The following is a 19,959-nucleotide window of genomic DNA, read 5'->3' as shown; positions in this document are numbered from 1 at the left end:
CTATGAGAAGGGTGCTTCCTGCCTTGGCAATCGGCATTAAGTTATCCGAAACCAAAGTTTGATGTTTAAGGTATGGGCATTTCTCGCCAATGGAAAAAATTAATAATATTAAAAATAATAAAAAATAAAGATTAATAAAAGTTAAAAGTAAGTATAAAGTATTAATTAAACTATTAAAGTATTTGTAGAGTTGTCACACAGATCGCCGTGACTTGATTAGGTCTGATAAAGTAATTTATTGGTTTAAATAAGTGAGCAAATTAAAGTATATATTGATCCTTAGAATAGAAGTAAAAAAATTGTTGGAGGAAACGGATTAATCAGTTTATTTGGATTAATCTGGTTATTTTCTTATTGTATTGTCTGCATAAGCAATGTCTAATTAAGAAAACAAAATCAATTCCTAGGTTAAAAAAGATCAATTTCAGATCAAAGTGTTTTGCCTCTTTAATATATATTGTTATTTGAAACTTAAAATATTTTAGTTAGAACTTGAGATATTCAAATTGGATTATTAAAAATTTTGTTAAAAATATTAAGTAATAAAAAAATAATGAGAAAAAGTTTAAATAACAAGCATACCTTTAATTCACGGATTAATGGACTCGAACCTATTAATCATCTCATTTTTACAAGCATATTTTGAAACAAAAAACCTGCTTAAGTTAAGATTAGAGATGGGCATGGCAATACCACCCGAATCCGCGGATACTCACCCGTCCCTATGTTTGAGGCGGCGATGCGGGGCAAATTTTCAGCGGGGCGGGTTCTCTGGAGGGGCGGGGCGGGGCAGGGTCGGGTTTAGGTAATACCCGCCCCACTATAGATATAATTTTAATATATAATATGTATAATATATGTAAAATAATTAGTAAATGATTAATAATATTGTATCATATTTAGATTTTTACTTTAATTTATGTTATATATGTGATAATGGTTATATAAATCTTGAAATTTAATTTTATTTATTGGATTTTAATAATTATAAGGGCGGGACGGGTACCTGCAGGGGCAGGTTAGAGTTCAATATTTTACTACTTACGGATAGAAGTGGAACGGATTCTATGCGAGTTGTTGTACGGTAGAGCGGAGTCAGATAAAGCAAAACCCGCCCCGTTGCCACCCCTAGTTAAGGTGGGTGAACGATTGACTTGACCAATCCTTTTTATAAATTAATTGGTCTGAGTTACTTTTACTCACAAAGTTGTCTATTACCATAATGCATTTCTAAAAAATAAAATATCATATCCTTATTTTCACCAGATAATATTTGCGATGATTGTAAATTGAAAAATGTTAAAAAGACCAACAGAATTTATTGTTTAGTCATCGATGTAAAAAATATAAACTAAAATACCTTGTTAAATTCCTAAACTAAAAGAATTAAGTTGATTCTTAAAAATAATGGTTAAAAAGAATAAATTTTAATAGCTCTACTATTTCTATTGTAGACTTGTTTTATTTTATCTCCATTCTATCTAGTAAAATAGTAAGCCAAAACCTCCATACGAAGAGGCTCAGTATTTTGAATCACCGGACGTTCATGTAAAAACCATCGAGAAATAGTACTTTGGGAAAAGGCCCAAAAAATTTTATCGGTTGTAATTCGATTTGCCTGTTTGTTAGGGGTGCACAGACCCGGTCCGCCCCGAAGGCCCGGCCCGGTCCCGAACACTTTAGGAACTAATTTAGAGTGATTTCATCGGGTTTAGGGTCAGGTACGGGTCTCAAAAATAGACCCTGTCATTATTTCGGGTCGGGTCCGGGCCATAGCTCGGGTCACCCGAAGTCGGCCCGGTGGCCCGGTCATTATACACAATTAATATTTTGCGTTATTAGTGATGACTATTCTTACGTAGAATTTAAGTATTGTAAACCTTAATATTTTGTGTTATTAGTCATTATAAGACTATAAGTTAATGTTTTATGTTTAGAATGCATAAGATTTTAGACTAATACATAAGATTGTGTTATTTGTATTGATTTAAATATTTGGTATTATTAGACAATATTAGTATTGATTGTGGTTATGTTTTAATTTTGAAGAATGGTTGGTTCTTGTTATATTTTTCTAAGTGAATTTTACCATGTTAACTAATAGTTGGAGCCTTGGAAATTTGGATATTTTTACATGCTAGTTTACAAGAAGGTATCAACGTAATGTAATGTTAACGGCCCGATTTTCACCCGGTTTTCACCCGGTATAATTGTGGCCCGAAAGTGTATTGGTTTCATCTGGTCTAAGGCCGGGTTCGGGTCTAATAAATGAACCCGGTGTATATTTCGGGCCGGGTCTGGGTCACATCAAACCCGGCTTCACCCGGCCCATGTGCACCCCTACTGTTTGTATTGCAATTTGATGTAGAATTTCTCCTGCACTGTCCTGTGTAACCAAATAGAGCAACCGAACAAGTCCAAAGCTTCACGTGAAGTTAGTTGTGCCATTGGGCATGAGGTTCAAATCTGCCTTGTATGAACGGGTGCTAGAACCAAGATCTTTTCTTGCTTCATTAATATCCATTAATACCCGTTACCAAGATATACATGTTAGCAAAATCAATTCCTTTTATACAAGTCAGGGAGTGACGGCTAGAACCAGATAACATTTATTATAAGGTACATATTATGCAAAATTGTACAGTTCTAAGACAGAAACTGAAAGAAAACTTAGTGTTAACTTAGTGAAGATATGTGGTGGAAGATATAGATTTGTCATTGACGAGTGCTAATATAATAAGCCCAAACATACCATTTAAGTATATGTAAAGAATGGGATCATCTAGGTCAATTCTCAAACCACAGGACAAATTATATGACATGGATCCACTACTTACTAAAATGACAAATCTTACATGGAACAGAGCAACTAGCAGACCAAGTGAAAAAGGATCTGTAACATTATCTGACTAGGAAGAGCAACACCCACTTTTCTGTCCAACTGGCTGTCCTTTGATTTGTACCGTGGGAGGCCTTGCATTGTTTGCGGCTGGTTGGCTCGCCATTCTATATTGATGTCACAAATATAGTGTAAGATAACATGCTTGAACAAAATCAATGCCAGAAAAATAGAAGGGGAATGTTCATAGGGACAGGAAAAGAATAGCATAAAATTTCAGATTTGAAACTAAAGCTCTCAAAAGTCAAAACACGGTTGATAAATTATCAATCATAATTCCAGGAAGGCAATAACCAATACATGGCCAACTGGTCAAGTGACGCCAAACTTGGAGATTTTCCCTAATATCTATCATCTATCATTAAATAAGAATCAGGAACAAATTACCTATTCTTGATGGAGGCAGACATGGCCATGAATGCTTGTTCGACATTTGTAGAGTCTTTTGCACTAGTTTCCATAAAAGGAATGCCTATTTCGTCCGCGAATGCCTGCAATAGGAGTACAAGGAAAAGAACTGGTTACAAATGCTGAAGCAGAAACAAGACCAATATTAATCACCCCACTAGCAGAAACATTGAACAGAGTTGAAGAGTTGAAGTTATTTCCTTCATGAGAAAACAACAGAAAATTGAATATGTGTATTAAAGCTGTACTTTGGCTGTTTCATATGAGACAACTCTATTTGCTGTCAGATCACTCTTGTTTCCAACTAAGAGTTTGTTGACGTTGTCACTAGCATAGCGATCGATTTCACTGAGCCACTGCTTCACATTATTGAAGCTCTCTTCATCTGTCACATCATAAACAATCTGCCAGCAAAGAAAAAGCAGTCAGTAGCTGTAGCTCACCTGAAATGATCCCCATAGATAGGGAATTTTCAATATTTAAAATTAAATGTCAGGATATTCATCACTCACAATGATTCCATGTGCCCCACGATAGTAGCTACTGGTTATTGTTCTAAACCGTTCTTGTCCAGCAGTATCCCACTGCAAGAAACAGATTGTAAAGCAATGTAGGAGACAATAAATCAATACAGCCATGAAGTTCAGTTATCCACATGGTCTATAAACATGGCAGAAATATTAAAACATATTTCTTAAGCTTAATAAAAAGAAATGTTAGCAAATAAAGCAATCAGATACATACAATCTGAAGTTTAATCGTCTTCCCATCCTGCTCAACAGTTCGTATTTTCTACAGACAACAACATGAAATGATCAGTTAAAACACATTTTCAAATGAGTTCAAGCTAAATATTTGCAAATGTACTCACAAAATCAACTCCGATGGTGCTAATGTAGCTCTCAATGTATGAATCATCCTGGAAATAAACAATAAAATTTATTTAACTAATGTATTTAGCAGCAACAGTAATTCATATAAATTCAATAAGTAATGCTTCAAAGATTACTTTAATGCGCATCACATTTTCACTCAAAGACCAACAATGACAGCAAGGTAAAAGAACACAACAAAGAAAATATTAGAATTAGATGCGGTAGATGGCTTACAGCAAATCTCAGAAGAAGACATGATTTGCCAACACCAGAGTCTCCAATAAGAAGGAGCTTGAACAGATAATCACTGCAAAGGATAACCGCAACAGATTAAGTTTGCCAACTAAATGACAGATATCTGCTTCATGGACAACCAAAATCATTTCATGCACATAAAGACAAACATAGATGTACTGCTACTACTACAACAACAACAACAAAAACAATGTTTTAGCGGCTACATGGATCAAACAACATTATTGAGCTCTATCCGGAATCATGTCTGAACTTGGTCCCTTTATGATTAAATCTCTCTTGACAAGTTCTTTCGCAATTTCCTTAGGATCCATCTATTTGAAGACCTAAAACATGATGTAATAACACAAGGGTGAAATCCGTGTCAATTGTTATGTTAAATCTTATCAATTGGCATTATTGTAGGAAGCAATAATTCCAAAGGTGGGTTATCAGTCCTCGTCACACTAATCTAAGTTAGTTAAAAGAAAAATCTATTCAGGAATTTGGAATGTAACCTATTCCCCCCAGCCCCCGCAAAAGGAAAAAAAAATGTTAAGGGAGCTATAATTCGATCATAAACCAAGATTCTCGTTTGCACTCTCTCTTCTTTTCTTTTCATTCTTATATTTGGTCAATTTTTATAGAAATGCTAAAATATTCGCAAGTAAAACACAGAAGGTCACCAATAATGGTCAAGATTAAGGTACCACTGAACCATCCCAAAAAAGAACACAATTTGAAAAGTAAAATTCTATTTCAACAAAAGATACTTTAGTACTTTTTAAAAATGATAACAATAATAATAAACAACTTCTAAGATTATCAACCTCCTCACAGCATAATTCATGAAGCCGATCCAATCTAGGGTTATCAACTAATCAACGGAAATTACTGTTTCGAGGAACTCCAAACGAAAACCACGAAAGGAATTGAATTTGTCGAAACAATTCACTAACAAGCACAAGAGATTCAAAGCCGATACTAAAAAATAAAACAATACGATGGAGGGAGTGAGAGAAATAGAGGGACGTACTACTCGGGATTCATGGCGGAGGAGAATCGGAGGGAGCCGTGAAGTCGCCGGAAAAAGGAGGGTTAACGGCGGAGAAAGGATCCGGTGCTCCACGTGGAGGGGAACTGGGGATTTGGGAGAAAAAACGGAACGGAGTTGAAAATTCTGAGGAGAAACAAAAACTAAGATCTATTTGTTCTGCTGTGCTTTTCTTCATTTTAATTAAATTTTAAAAATTAAAATAAAGAAAATTGAGTCATGCGCAATTCTTGCTAATGAAAATAATTAATAATAAAATAAAATAAAGCATGACTTCCTTAGATTTTTTTAAAAATTTATTACTAATGTTTAATTTTATTTTTAATATTTTTATTTATATTAAAATATTTTCATATGTTAATTTTATTTAAAATATTAAAGGCAAAATTAAAAACGTTTAGGGATAACTTTAAAACAAATAAAAATATTAAAAATAAAATTGAATCAATCAAAAATAATAAATAACCATTTGAGTATGAAAGATTCAGACGCCGTCAAAATTACCAACAATAGCTATAGAATTACACTAGAAAATTTTTCACAAAATTAAAAATATGAACAAAAAGAACAACATCAAAATTATAAACTCCATCTAAAATTGAACAAAATATAGCTGAGATTAATTAGTAGAAGTAATAAAAAAAGTCCTAAAAGAAGAGGAAAAATAAAAGTTTAAAATCCAATCAACCATTCCTATCTTTACTCCCTCCTCCAACATTATTATTCCCAACTTAATGACCTTTTTTTTTTGCAGGAACTGAAAAGTTGTTCGAATAGATACGACCACTTCATTCCTCTATATTTGAACATTTGTTCGTTATTGTTAAATCTGTTTAGTCGTAGTAAAGGTGTTCAATAGTGATTTTGGTCACTCAATCTTTGGAGTGAGATAATTGCAGCGATGCATTTCAAAAATTTCACTCGCATTTAGAGCCGCCACCGTCTCCAGCGCCAAAAAAGCCACCACTTTCGCTTTTCTCAACAATGCATTTCTAGTCCCACTTGCAAAATTCAAATACCAACCGACTTGACCCGAATTCTAACCGAAATATAGAACTTTCTCTTCTTCCCCCAAAGTTTTCACATTGAGCTTCAATGGCGAGTTTTCCGAGCTTCACAAGGTCGTAAAGCAAGCCTGAGTCTCCATTGGAGGTTGTGAGAAGAGCTTGAATCGAAAAAAATAGAATCTATTGCTCATCAGTTCTAAAGATAGCGGTGGTGAAAGTGGACACATGTGGAGAGGGACCCGAAAATAGCAGTGGTGAATGAAAGGGGATGAAGGGGAATTGGAGCGACAAGCCTGTGCTAAGAGAGGAGGGAGAGAAAGAGAGTAATGTGATGATGATGATGATGAGTGAGGAAAGGGTAATTTGAGGTTTTTGGGTAGTTTTTAGGGTTTGGATAATTTTATCGTAGGAAGTCGATCTTTTCTGGATACAATTTTAATTTTTTTTATGGTCAATTTTGTCAGTGTTCGAATATTTTATGATTAGAAATAACTATTTACTCATCGAAAACGTTTTTAATTCTATATAAAACATTTGATAAGGTTGTCATTAGTCCATTCCATTTAGGCAAGAATATTTAAACCTATTGTTATGCCAAATTTGGCACAAATAGTCGATGTCAGAAAGAATTTAACAATTAAAATTGAATATCATATATGTATGAAACACATTATGGTTGGAGAAAATAAGAATGAATTAGGTTTGGTGGTCAAGTTACCTTATATTTAGTGTCCAAATTTGCTTGAGGTGCAAAGACTATTTGAAGTTCAAGTTTACTTAAAGTCCAAGACTATTTGAAGTACAAGTTTATTTGAAGTCCAAAATTATTCCAATTAGTTTAGAATTTTTTCTCTATAAATAGGATTAGTTTTAATAAGTTAAAGGAATTTTCATTCATTCACACACTCACTCACTCTAAAAATTTGTAGTCACACTGACGCTCAAAAACCATAGGTATTGGAAAATTCTATTTTTATTTCAATCATTTCAATTCTGTTTCTTTTTTCTATTATTTAAATTATGTTATTTTCATTCAAATTTTTGTCAATTTTTATACATTTTAATATAAGTCTTATATTTTTTAATTATTTATTTTTTGTACTTATTCTTTTTTAATTTTTTATGATTATTATTTTTTACATTTTTATTGAGCACGATTTATAAGTTCTAAGAATAATTTACAAAAAAATTATATTTATTTTTTAAATTGACATTATTGATAGAAATTTGATCAAACACTTCAGATCGAAGCCTAAAAAACAAAATACAGGCAAAAAAAACTCAACTACAATAAAAAAGAATAATAACATTAAAAATAAAATATAGGTCATCAAAAATAAAAATTAAAATACCTTGGGTTGGCGGTACTCAGCAATGATAACATCAAAAAATATTATGGGTCATGTTATAAATTTTGTTTGTCCTAATTCTTAAATTTTACTAGGTCCTTTATAATAAAATGAGAATATTATGTTATTACTTAGGGGAGATCCACATCAATATGTTCAAAATATATTTTTTTTAAGTTGTTGAATTGTCACATTGTGATTGGTAATTTTTTAATAATCAATTAATAAATTGGTGAATTTTATGGTGCCTTTGTTATGGTGTCTAAATTGTCTAACTTCTCTTTTAAAATAAAAAATAAATTATATAAAATTTATTAAATATTATTTATTTATCTTTTTAGTAACTTAGGTAAAAATTAATATGCACCATAGCATTTACCTAATAAATTATTCTCCAAATTCGATTTTCTAAATCCAGCTTAACTGGCCGGTTTAAATAAATCGATCCTTAGCATGCTTAAATTTTTATTTTTACCAATTGAGAAATGACCCAGAGCTCTACCTAACCTAACCCAGAAGATCTGCATCGATCTCCTTCTTTCTCGAGTCAGAGGCGCTGGTTGTCTGGTTCCGTTGGTCGGTTCTTCTCCCTTATTGCAGATGCTATCCAACTTCTACTCTCTTACAACTTCTCGTGTTCCAGATGGCCGTCTTAGGTCCCATTCAAAAAATTTCATTTTCCAATATGCGACTTGTCTCATCGCCATTTCCCATCCAGCTGCTGCCTCCGTTAGCTTGCTTCCTCGCCTTTGCCTGAATCTTCGCGGCGGTGATGCAGTTTTGTCCGAAGTCTATCGCCGTTTCGAAGTCTAGTTAACACTCTTGGTTTCTCAGCGGCATCATAATTCCTCCCCTTCTGCGCCGATTCTTCTTCCTTGTTGTTGTTACCGATTTCATCTTCTCCAGGAAGCTCTGCTATGCTGCAATTTGTCGCCGCCCATGTCACGCTCCACATTTCCTCCCTCTTACTGGATTTTACGCTAACAAGTCCGCCAGTAGATATCTTTTTACCATTATTTTGTAATAAATTCTCAAGGCTAAATTCTCCATCTTGGATGGCATGCTGTTGGGTTATTTCAGAAGCAAAAAGTGCTTCTGTTTTTTACTTCATCAAAACTAGATGCATTAGACTATTGTCCTCATCAAAATATTATAGAAAGCATATTATTAGCATCTTCAAGGTATCAAATGTTAGTATCTGTAATGTAGTTTTTCTCTTTCATCGACCGGCATATTCAATGCATAACCAATAGAAGCAGTAATATCTGTGACATTTTATGAATTTACCAAGATAACACCAGCACCAAGAGACTGTGCAGCACCTCCAAACTGAGAAATAATAAAGAACCTGCAAATTAATGCATAATTTGTAATGAATTTTTTTATGAGATGTAATAGATTAATTTTGACTCTTTTCATTCTTTTTTTTAAATATAAACAGTCCAAGTCCAACATTGTATTTGTCCAAAAATTTGATTTTTTTAATGTAAAAATAAAAAAATTGGTTAAAATGAACCAAATTAATCAATTCTATGTATAAGGTTTGGTTATAAAATTTGGCATTTTTTATAATAATCCGTTGGAATACACCAAAACACAAATGAAGACACTTGTCACATTCTCATATATAATCTTTAAAAAAAAATTGGTTTATGCATTTTGATGTAAGTGATTCCTATGTTGTGGATTAAGGCTAAAGTGACAAAATTACGAAATTATCAAATGAAAATATAGCATTAAATATGTACATTAAAGATAATAAATGTCTAAATTGTTATCTCATCAGAATATAAAAAAGAAAAAAAATTTGGCAGGTAATTTTTTTTTTCAATACATTATCACCTAAAATATTACTGACTTAAGCATTAGAGTATTTTACAAGTTACCCTTCTTATCTTGTTTTAATGTTATTAGAAGTCCAAATCCTATTAGAACAACTCCAATGGTAGAAGAATTTTGAGCCTCATTTACTGTGTGTGTCAGTAAAAAGTGAGGACCTACCATTGAAGTAAATCAAAAGTGAGTTCCTTCGTGAAGTTCAAGTATACCTTACATATATAATTAATTATTATAATTATTAATAAATGATTAAATGATTAAATCATATTTAATTTATTAATAATCATAATAATTAATTAATTAAATGATTAAATTTTTATTTAATTAATAATTTATATTATTATATTTAGTTAGTCGTTGCAAAACTAGTCGTTGTAAAATTAGCCGTTGAAAACTAGTCGTTATCATGTTACCGTTATTATTAATAAATTGATATTTTGTTACTCTATAAATATCACTTAGATACACTTCTATTCTCACACTTTCTACTATTCTTCTTCATCTTCTTCCAAGTTTATGAAATCAAAGTACTGCTAATATTTTTTTTGTTCGGAAAAATGGATCCAAACCAACTCAACTCTTTCTTCAATTACTTACAAAACTTTTCTCAAACTCCAAATACCCAACAATCTCAAACCTCAAACTCTCAAGTCCCAAATCAAAACTTCACACTACCAAATACATTTCAAAATCCAAATCCACAAAATCTTTCTAATTTTAATTTTTAAACTCCTTATAATAATCAATTTCCTATATTCCAACCGCAAAATCAAAATTCACAAACACCACATTTTTCATTTTCATCCATATTTAACTCCTCTATCGGAAATGTTACTCCAACTTCTTTGCCGTTTCCAACTCAATTCAGTGCATCAAGACATAACACATCTGGTGTTGGTGGTTCTTCTAACCCATCCTCTCATAATCCTATACAATCTAGTCCAAATTCGTAATATTCAGATTTTGCCAACCCTCGTGGATTAGATGCTATCGACCTCAATGATGATGATATTGAAGATCGGAGGCAAGATAGTATTCAACACTGGCATTAGAAAGAGGATGAGATGTTGATCAATGTGTTGTTAAATATTTCAACTGACCCTATAGTTGGTACCGATCAAAAGGGGGAAATATTTTTGAGTCAAATTCATAGCTATTGTGTAGAATTTTACTCCGACATGACAAGGGGGTAGTTGCATGTAAGAAACGATGGTATAAGATCAACAAGGCTGTTGCACAATTTGCTGGTTGCTACGATCAAGCTAGTCGAAACATAAGGAGTGGTTCAAACGCTGATGATATAAAGGAGTTGGCCTATAAACTTTATTCCACAAATTATGGTCAAAAATTCACTTTTGAGAGGCATTGGAACATGCTTAGGTTAGAGCAAAACTGGAGAAGCCAACTACCTACACAGAGTGGCGGTTCAAAGAGAACCAAGGTTAGTGCAACTGGAGCATACTCATCCTCATCAAACCCAAAAACACCGTTGGCTGACGAACCCGGTGTAAACTCTCCCGTTCGTCCACAAGGATCAAAGAAGAGCAAGCAAAAAGGTAAGGGAAGAGCACAGATGTCTGAAGATTTTAGCGAAAGAAAATCATCGGTTATCAAAAAATTATCTCTCATGGAAGATATTAAGAATGTTAGAGAAAATGAACTAATGGATAGAAAAAAAGAAAGAGAAGAGGAGAAGGAACATAGAGCAAAGACTATGGCAATCAAAGAGAAGGAGTTACAAATTCAAGCGGCAATGAAAGAACAAGAATTACAAGCTCAAGCGGCAATGAAAGAACAAGAATTACAAACTCAGAGGTATTTAAAGAAATTGAGATAAAAGCAAAAGAAATGAAAATGGAAAGGATGGCCAAGGAAAGGGAAATGGAGATAGATATGCAAATACTTGATGCTGACACGTCTACAATAAGTGAAAAACGACGAAATATTCATGAGATTGCATGTGAGAAAATAATCGCCAAGTGGTTTACTTAATGGTTCCTTGTATTCGTAGAGTTATGTAGTATGTTCTTATTTTTATTGCGTATTACTAGTATGTGACGTAGTTTGTTTTATTTATTTCTGATGTAAGTTTTTAAATTAGTCAATATTATTGTGCCCTTATTGTTCATGAAAGTGACCGATGAAAAACTAGCCGTTGCAAAACTAGCCATTGCAAAACTAGCCGTTAACTAGCCGTTAAGGTACTTATTGCAGACATACTTATAAATATCAACTATCAATAACTCCACAACTCCACTTCAACTCTTGTTTCTTACCTCAAAAGAGAACTAAAAATTATATTTCTAAATATGGCTAGAAATTTTGATGATATATTTAATGAGGCTTTGTATGGCAAAAGAAGACGACAAGATAACACACTCGTAGATAATTGGATCGATGAGTGTTTACTCTAAAATTCAGAAGAAGAAGATATCGATAGAAGTTCTATCCCAATTACTCGTAGATGGATCAACAAAGATCGTGAAGCATGCCATGATCGCCTTTTTCAAGATTACTTTGCAGATGAACCGGTGTATAATGCTGACATTTTTCGACGGAAATTTTGAATGAGAAGACATGTGTTCTTTCGGATAGTAGACGCTCTCTCCAACGTCTATCCGTATTTTCAACAGAGGGTTGATGCAACTGGAAGAAGAGGCTTGTCGCCACTCCAGAAATGTACCGCTGTGATACGGATGTTAGCATATGGCGTAGGAGCTGATGCTGTTGATGATTATGTGCACATAGGCAATTGCACTACAATTGAATGCTTGGGAAAATTTGTTGAATATGTCATTTCGGTGTTTGAGGATGAATACTTGCGAAAACCCAAATTAAATGACGTACAACGCCTGCTACAAATGGCAGAGGGTCGTGGCTTCCCTGGCATGTTGGGTAGCATTGACTGCATGCATTGGCAATGGAAAAATTGTCCAAAGGCATGGAAATGTATGTACATGGATGGTTATCGTGGGGTTGCAACCATAGTACTTGAGATTGTAGCATCTTCAGACCTTTGAATATGTCATGCGTTCTTTGGAGTTTCTGGTTCAAATAACAATATCAACGTATTAGATCGTTCTCTAGTGTTCGATGATATTCTAAATGACCGTGCGCCGGAGGTAAATTATACTATTAATGGTAATAATTATACTATGGAATACTATTTAGCAGATGGTATTTATCCTGAATGGGCCACATTTGTCAAATCAATCTCAAAGCCACAAGGGGAGAAACGCAAGTTATTTGCACAATACCAAGAAGGGCAAAGAAAAGATGTGGAACGAGCATTCAGAGTGTTGCAAGCACGCTTTGCAATTATACGTGGTCCAGCTCGTTTTTGGGAAAAGAAGAAGCTTGTCAACATAATGAGAGCCTGTATTATATTGCATAATATGATTGTTGAGGATGAAAGAGACACTTATGCAGGAAATTTTCCTCAAGACTTAGAGTATGATGATGTCGAAAATGGCTTATCACAATCTCAGCTGGGAGAAGAAGATTTCGCACCATACCATCAATTTCTCCAAAGAAATGCCCAACTTCGAAATAGGCAGCTGCATAGACAACTGAAAGAGGACTTGATTGAACACATATGGCAATTTCACAATGCTTGTCGTCAACTATAGAGCTTAATTATGTTTTTCTTTGTATTAAGTAATTTTACAAATTTATTGTAACTCCGAATTATATATTGTGTATTATTGTTATATATGAATTTATTTAATATTAATATCTTTTAATAGTGAATTATTTTTAAATTTATAAATTTAAATTACATTATTAAAAAAATTAATTACATTAATTTCAAGTATTTTAATTAATTAATTAAGTGGGACCACAATAGAGACTAAAGTTAGTTCTTTCTAATGGAGAAGAGAGAGATATTTTGAGTTTTTATTTATTGTTTATGACGCAAAAGCTAATATGGAGTTACTTTTTATGACAGGTAGACTATAAACAGAAACTGGAATGAGTTCTCTACTGGAGATGAACAATTTATATGCTAGGTAAATAACTCCTTATGCATTTGCATTACCATCCAACAAGAACCTTCATAGCTATTATTTTCTTAGTAATTCAAGGATAAATACTTTTAAAGATTACAAAAATGCTTTTAAATTTTGGCATTTACAAAATATTATCAAATTATGTTAAAATGAAATAAAAACGTCTAAAAAATATTATTTTTTTTATAAATGGCAAACGACTTTTGTATTGAACAAAACGCTTATTCATTTAATTTAAATATTATTGGTTGCTAACAAAAAATCACAAAATAATATATACTAAACAAAAAATTACTAAATTTTAAGGATAAAAATATCTCTTTTCTTAGTCATGCTTATAAAAACTTACACCAGAATTTAATTTTTAAAATATTTTATATATTTAATGATGAACATTTTTAATTATTATTATATTATTAGTGTATTGTACACGAATTAACATTAATCTCTCATTTTATCTATTAAATATGTATAATAGTATTAAAAATAAAATTAACATGATAAGTATTTTTTTTTACATTTTTATTTTTAAGAAACATGTTAACAATTTCTTTTAAAAGCATATGTTTTTAATCTTTTAATATGTATTTAATTTTGATGTATCGTATTCAATTACGTAATATTATATAAGTAAAAATAACTATATTTTATATTGATCGTGTAAATGATTATAAAAAAAAACAAATGTAATTATATGACGATATACTGTGAGAGTATCAAAATTAAACTCCTTCTAATGTTTGATGAAAATTTTTATTTATATTCTTTTAACTAAAGTTTTAAGGTAAAAATAGTTTTGACTTGTAATTTTTAAGAAACATTGAGGAAAGGATAAAAAGAAAAATGATGAGAAAGAAAAGTCTCAACTCTCAAGTCTCAAGTAATAATGAAGCTAAGCTAAGGTAGCTTGTTTACCAGTTTCCCGAGTAACCACCACTCCCTGTCTATCTCTTTAGTGGATAGGATAGAAGCAGCAGCAACAACAGCAGAAGAGCGAGTGAGCGAGCGAGTTACTAACTCAGCGAAACTCGGATAAACCACAACAATGTGTTCACTCACAACACCAGCCTCAACCTCCCTCTCCTTCTTCTCTTCTTCTATCTTTTTCAACAATACCAAAATCCCCAAACTACACTCACCATCAAAACCCTTCTCTCACTCTCTCTCCGTCGCGTGCAAAGCCGCAACCCTACCGCTTCTCTCATTTTCCGGCGACAAAATCGGCGAAGCGCAACTCGACCTCCGCGCCGCCCCACCCGACACCGCACGCGCCGTCGTCCACCGGGCAATCATCACCGACCTCCAAAACAAGCGCCGTGGCACCGCCTCAACCCTAACGCGGGCCGAGGTTCGCGGCGGAGGGAGAAAACCCTATCCGCAGAAGAAGACCGGCCGGGCCCGCAGGGGGTCAAACAGGACACCGCTCAGGCCCGGCGGAGGTGTCATTTTCGGGCCCAAGCCCAGGGACTGGAGCATCAAAATAAACAGGAAGGAGAAGAGGCTTGCGATTTCCACCGCGATGGCGAGCGCGGCGGTGAACACGTTCGTGGTCGAGGACTTCGCGGAGGAGTTTCAGGGGAAGCCGAAGACGAAGGAGTTCATTGCGGCGATGAAGCGGTGGGGACTGGACCCTAAGGAAAAGGCCATGTTCTTGATGATGGAGGTGCCGGAGAACGTTGTGCTTTCGAGCCGGAACATTGGGACGGTGAAGGTTTTGACGCCGAGGACGCTGAATTTGTTTGATATTTTGAATGCTGATAAGCTTGTGCTTACACCTGCTGCTGTGGATTACTTGAATAAGAGGTATGGGGTTGATTACCAGGGCGGTGATGATGAAGATGAAGAAGAAGAAGAAGAAGAAGATTATGAAGATGAAGGAGTAGCAGAAGAAGGTACTTGATTTTGTGTTCTTGGGCAATTTTTACTTGCTACAGTTACTAGTTACATGTGTTAATGATTTGTTAGATAGGCTCCCAAAAATTTCAGAATTAGAAAAATACTTAGTTTTTAATCTTTTTGAAGTGGAAGTAAGTTAGAAGTGAAGTATGTTGAAAAATGCTTGTAAGAACACTATCCGAACAAGGACCCTTAGTTGGCTGAATAATCTCTTTTAAGTTTATACAAATTAGAATTTTGAAGTCGTCGTGTCATAGATGTGTTTACCTAATCAATGTCCTAACCTGAAATTGCAAGATTATTCATATTGACCCAATAATGCTGATAGAGTTGTTACCTTGAATTGTCTTCATTGCATTTGTTGTTTTTCATTGGCTTAAGTTTACGGTTCCGTTGTTGGGACTTTGTAATTGAATCATCATGGTAGTGTTGCCAAGCATCTTGAAGGTTCTTGTTGTCCAAATGGTATAGTAGCATGTCACTACTTAAGATGCTACTGGGATCTGAAAAGTTTTTTAGAGTTTTGCTGCTATTTGAAGTTTTGAACTTCTTCAGCTTTGGGAATTATTTGTTTTTTTATTCTCTGCACTATGGATTTCATACAAATTCATATGCCAAGTCCGAAACAATAACCAAGCCATTTTACACTGCTAGTGTTATAAAAATGTGTTGCATTCTGATTAATTTATTTCGAAAACTACAATTCTAGTCTGCAAAGCTATGGTTTCCACTTGCTGTTACTTAATTTAAGTTACATTGTTGTTATTCAACGTGTTTCTGCATATTGGATAATCCCATCATTTATTGGATTCAGCTTATTTTGAGATTTTTCTTTCCAAAATTATTATCGTGGCTACCATACAGTAGTTCAATAGAATTACTTATATGTTATTTCTTAACTTTGGGGAGTTTTCTTCTGTTTGTATGTATACATTTCTCATTCTAATCCACATTTGGCTTTAATGCCAAATTTTCACTTTTTATATAACTTGGAAGTAGTTTGTTATTCTGTGATAAATTTATGATCTTATGCTTTATTCAATTTGGGATACAGGATCTGAAACAAACAAGGAGGATAGTTCTGATGTGGTAAACTGAGAGGTCTTTGCCGCATCTTATAGAGGAAAAAATGTCCATACATTGGAAGGAAGGCCTGAGTTCTTGTTTTTACCAATTTAATTATGTTTCTTTTTCTTAGGATTCTAATCCTAATGGTGTTTAAGGATCTGTGCCTTTACCCACATGTTGTAATTCATTGAAAAATAATTTTTGCTGAGTAAATAACACTTAGATTTCTGAAGATCTTGACTTTGGACTAATTAGGCTAAAGGGGAAAAAAAAAGGTACCAATTTGGTGCTTCACCATAGAAATCAATTGGTAAAGTTATACTCGAGATAATCAAAACTACATTGTTTTCCATGCTCACGTGGTAGAACTTGTAGTACTGTAAATAACAACATACATGGACAATTGGACATATATGTCCTGTTTGCCATAGTTAAAAACTTAATTGGTATTTTTTTTTTCAAAAACTAAATAGTTCGAGATTGAATTCTTCGAAAATCTAATTGTTATTTTACTTTTTTTTTTGTAGTTTTATTGCTCAAGTGCATGTATATTGATATCTTATTGTTAGTTATTTTTTTGCTATGTAAAATTGCCATGCAATCATGTTCATATCTTTTAGCCCTCTGTCTAGGAGTTAATCAGCTTTGAATATAATCTATTGAAGATGAGGTCATTCTTAATGTATTAAAGGGCAATTCACGTTGATAAGCCAAGGGAGGAAGAAATTTATACAAATCCGCCAAACCAAAATCTGCTTCATGAATCAATCAAATCACATTTATATGTAATTTACACTTACACGCTGCACATAGTAATTCGAATTGGTCAAATTTCACTTAGTGGGTGTGTGCGTTTGAATATAATTTGAATCTGCACATAGTAATTCGAATTGGTCAAATTTCAATTAGTGGGTGTGTGCGTTTGAATATAGTTTGAATCAAACATCATTCGAATTATGTTTAAATGCAGTTATTCGAAGCAGATTTTGATTTTGCGAATTTGTGTAAATTTCTTCCTCCCTCTCAAGGTGAATTGCCCTGTATTAAATTTGGTTGTTCTTTACCCAGAGTCCTGGGGATCCTTATTTTTAATGATTCACATTTTATGGTGGAAGGCCTTGGGCTGTCAACAGGCAGCCTGGCCCGTATGGTTTGGGCCATCATGGGTTGCCAGACCAACGTAACTCAACTCGAATGGTTTCGGCCATCATGTAGTGTGTAGCCGATGAGCTGTAGCTCAGATGCCATTTGTGACAGGAAAAAAATGTGTATAGTTATTGTAAACGGTAGTTTCAATTTTGTGGGTTAAATTTCTTCTGTTTCACTGTTTATGTACCTGTCTGTATTGATCTTAAATATTAAAGTTTGATCGTGCCATGATCTTTAGCTGTAAAGGACATCTCTGGGTTCGAGTGTCAATGGAGATGACGGAGAAAGAAACCCTAGATGGAGAATAGAAGTCCTGTAGGAATAAAACTAAACTAAGGCAAAAAGATTTTACCAATTATTCATTAGTTACAGAAGAGTAAAAACACAGATAAAACGCTAACGCAAAATGAAACACGCATACTACTAACACTTAAAACTTAACAGACTGATCACAACATTATTATCCCATGATCTTCAATAATAACTTTTCTTGGAACGCTGCCACTGATAACCGGCATTAGACTGGTAGGATCCGGCAGACGTAACACCGCTGGTGGAACTCCCATAGCTTTTAGACTCCGCACTTTGGGAATGCGACGAGCCTTTGTCGCTCTCCCAAAGGCTAGGACGGTTATAGGCTTCCTTGGCCTCGGGATAGGAGTCAAAGCCCTTGAAGGAGTTTCGCGAGTAACCGTTAACTTGCGCATTGGCGTCGTCCCATGACTTGTAAATCCCTGGCTCCCTTCCCTTCCACACCACGTAGTGTTTGTCCTCGTTCTTGCTCATGATGATGATCTTGATCTTCAAAAATTTATAAAATACAAAGCTTAGTGCAATTTTCTAACTCTTTGGTTACTAAAATTTTTTTTCCTCGTTTTAGAAGAGTCAAGTTTCTCTATATATAGATAGGTGGAACAGAACAAATGCTTTTTCAGTTTGTTATTTTAGGATCGATTTGTATGGAGGTTTAGTTAAAATTCTCCGGATAAGCTCAAATAAACACTAACTAAAAAACAATTCAATTAAAATGTGATAAAACGAGATCTCTGGACTCATCAGTTTGACAGACTTTATTAAAATTCAACTTTAGAGAAAATTTTCGTTTATTGCTATTTTATAAAGAAAATAAACAAATTATACTAAAAAGAAAAACTAACAATAAGAGAGAAGAATTATTTCTGGAGTATTGAGAAGAGTAGTTGTGATTTGTGAAAGAGAAAGAATTGAAATTTGAAACTAAAATGAAAAAAAATTGGAGAGTTACCTTACTGATGAAGCAGCTTCAGCTTCCACAGTTGCACAGAATTGTTGAGATAAACACTGCCGCTTGAAGAAGTGACGTGTTCTTTGTTTGTGAAGTGATATCAATTTATAGGCCAACGTGACGAACCCTTCCCAATTATCATTAATTACATAACCTTTTCTTAGCAGCCTATTATGATATGAATCGATTGGATTTAACTGGAGATATCCGTTTTTTACTTGGTAATTATTGTTGTGGGCTCTGTCATTGATACTTGATAGATAGATTTTAGTTTTTTACCATATCTCATGTGTTCAGAAGTAAAGAATTGATCTGCTTTATTTAAAGGATTTATTATTAGTAAATGAATTATTGTATGCACGGAATTTAAATTTTTTATATTAATAAATTAATCACTAAATTAACTTAAATTAGTTAATCACTAAATCAACTTAAATTAGTGTTATTGATAGACATCTATTTCCTGGTGTTTAATGTTGTGATTTAGATCTGAATTTATCTATTGAATATTTTTTTTATTTCTGTCTTGTGAAACTGCCATTTTTTTCAGTATTTAATTTAATGTCTTTAAGTCTTATCCTTAACGATAGAATTTAATGGTAATAATTATTTGTCTAACTATTTTACTATATTTATTCTTTCTCATCCAAATGTAGTCACCAAAATTAATCGACGTGTATTTTTGCATAATTAATTATTTATATATGTTATTATTTGAGATAACATATTAAATTTGGGAGAATGTTAGAGACTTTATATTTAGGTTTGGTTTGGTAAAATTTTTTGAAGAGATGTTTCTACTTTTTAAAAGTTCAAACTTTTCATTTTATATTTGGTAAATAAAAAAATTATATACTTGTATTTGTAACTTTTAAAAGATCGAGATACTTTTGAAAGCACATAAGAT

At 33.4% G+C, this 19,959-nt stretch overlaps 3 protein-coding genes and 1 long non-coding RNA gene across 4 annotated transcripts; 2 read left to right on the top strand and 2 right to left on the bottom strand.

Annotated features, from left to right (window-relative positions):
* Nucleotides 1-2,659: 2,659 nt before the first annotated feature.
* Nucleotides 2,660-5,629, bottom strand: LOC107464424 (ras-related protein RABD2a). Its single transcript, XM_016083338.3, has 8 exons — nt 5,453-5,629; nt 4,417-4,489; nt 4,179-4,226; nt 4,052-4,099; nt 3,820-3,891; nt 3,556-3,711; nt 3,287-3,390; nt 2,660-3,006 (listed from the first exon to the last, which is right to left on the bottom strand). Exons 1-8 carry the CDS (start codon nt 5,464-5,466, stop codon nt 2,910-2,912), a joined length of 612 nt encoding a protein of 203 aa, XP_015938824.1. The 5' UTR covers nt 5,467-5,629; the 3' UTR covers nt 2,660-2,909.
* Nucleotides 5,630-10,493: 4,864 nt separating this feature from the next.
* LOC107464347 (glutathione S-transferase T2-like) lies at nt 10,494-12,685 on the top strand. Its single transcript, XM_016083278.1, has 4 exons — nt 10,494-10,515; nt 10,626-10,689; nt 10,830-11,480; nt 12,241-12,685. Exons 1-4 carry the CDS (start codon nt 10,494-10,496, stop codon nt 12,683-12,685), a joined length of 1,182 nt encoding a protein of 393 aa, XP_015938764.1.
* Nucleotides 12,686-14,543: 1,858 nt separating this feature from the next.
* Nucleotides 14,544-16,871, top strand: LOC107464493 (50S ribosomal protein L4, chloroplastic). Its single transcript, XM_016083415.3, has 2 exons — nt 14,544-15,567; nt 16,626-16,871. Exons 1-2 carry the CDS (start codon nt 14,721-14,723, stop codon nt 16,667-16,669), a joined length of 891 nt encoding a protein of 296 aa, XP_015938901.1. The 5' UTR covers nt 14,544-14,720; the 3' UTR covers nt 16,670-16,871.
* A 1,250-nt stretch (nt 16,872-18,121) lies between these two features.
* LOC107464539 (uncharacterized) lies at nt 18,122-19,282 on the bottom strand. The gene is made up of 2 exons (XR_001587136.3): nt 19,053-19,282; nt 18,122-18,589 (listed from the first exon to the last, which is right to left on the bottom strand). It is a non-coding gene; the product is annotated as an uncharacterized LOC107464539 (long non-coding RNA).
* Between the last annotated feature and the right edge of the window lie 677 nt (nt 19,283-19,959).

Source organism: Arachis duranensis, chromosome 9 (genome assembly GCF_000817695.3).
Source record: "Arachis duranensis cultivar V14167 chromosome 9, aradu.V14167.gnm2.J7QH, whole genome shotgun sequence".
NCBI lineage: Eukaryota > Viridiplantae > Streptophyta > Magnoliopsida > Fabales > Fabaceae > Arachis > Arachis duranensis.
The sequence above is the reverse complement of the archived record's forward strand: the minus strand, read 5'-3'. Positions and strand labels throughout refer to the sequence as shown.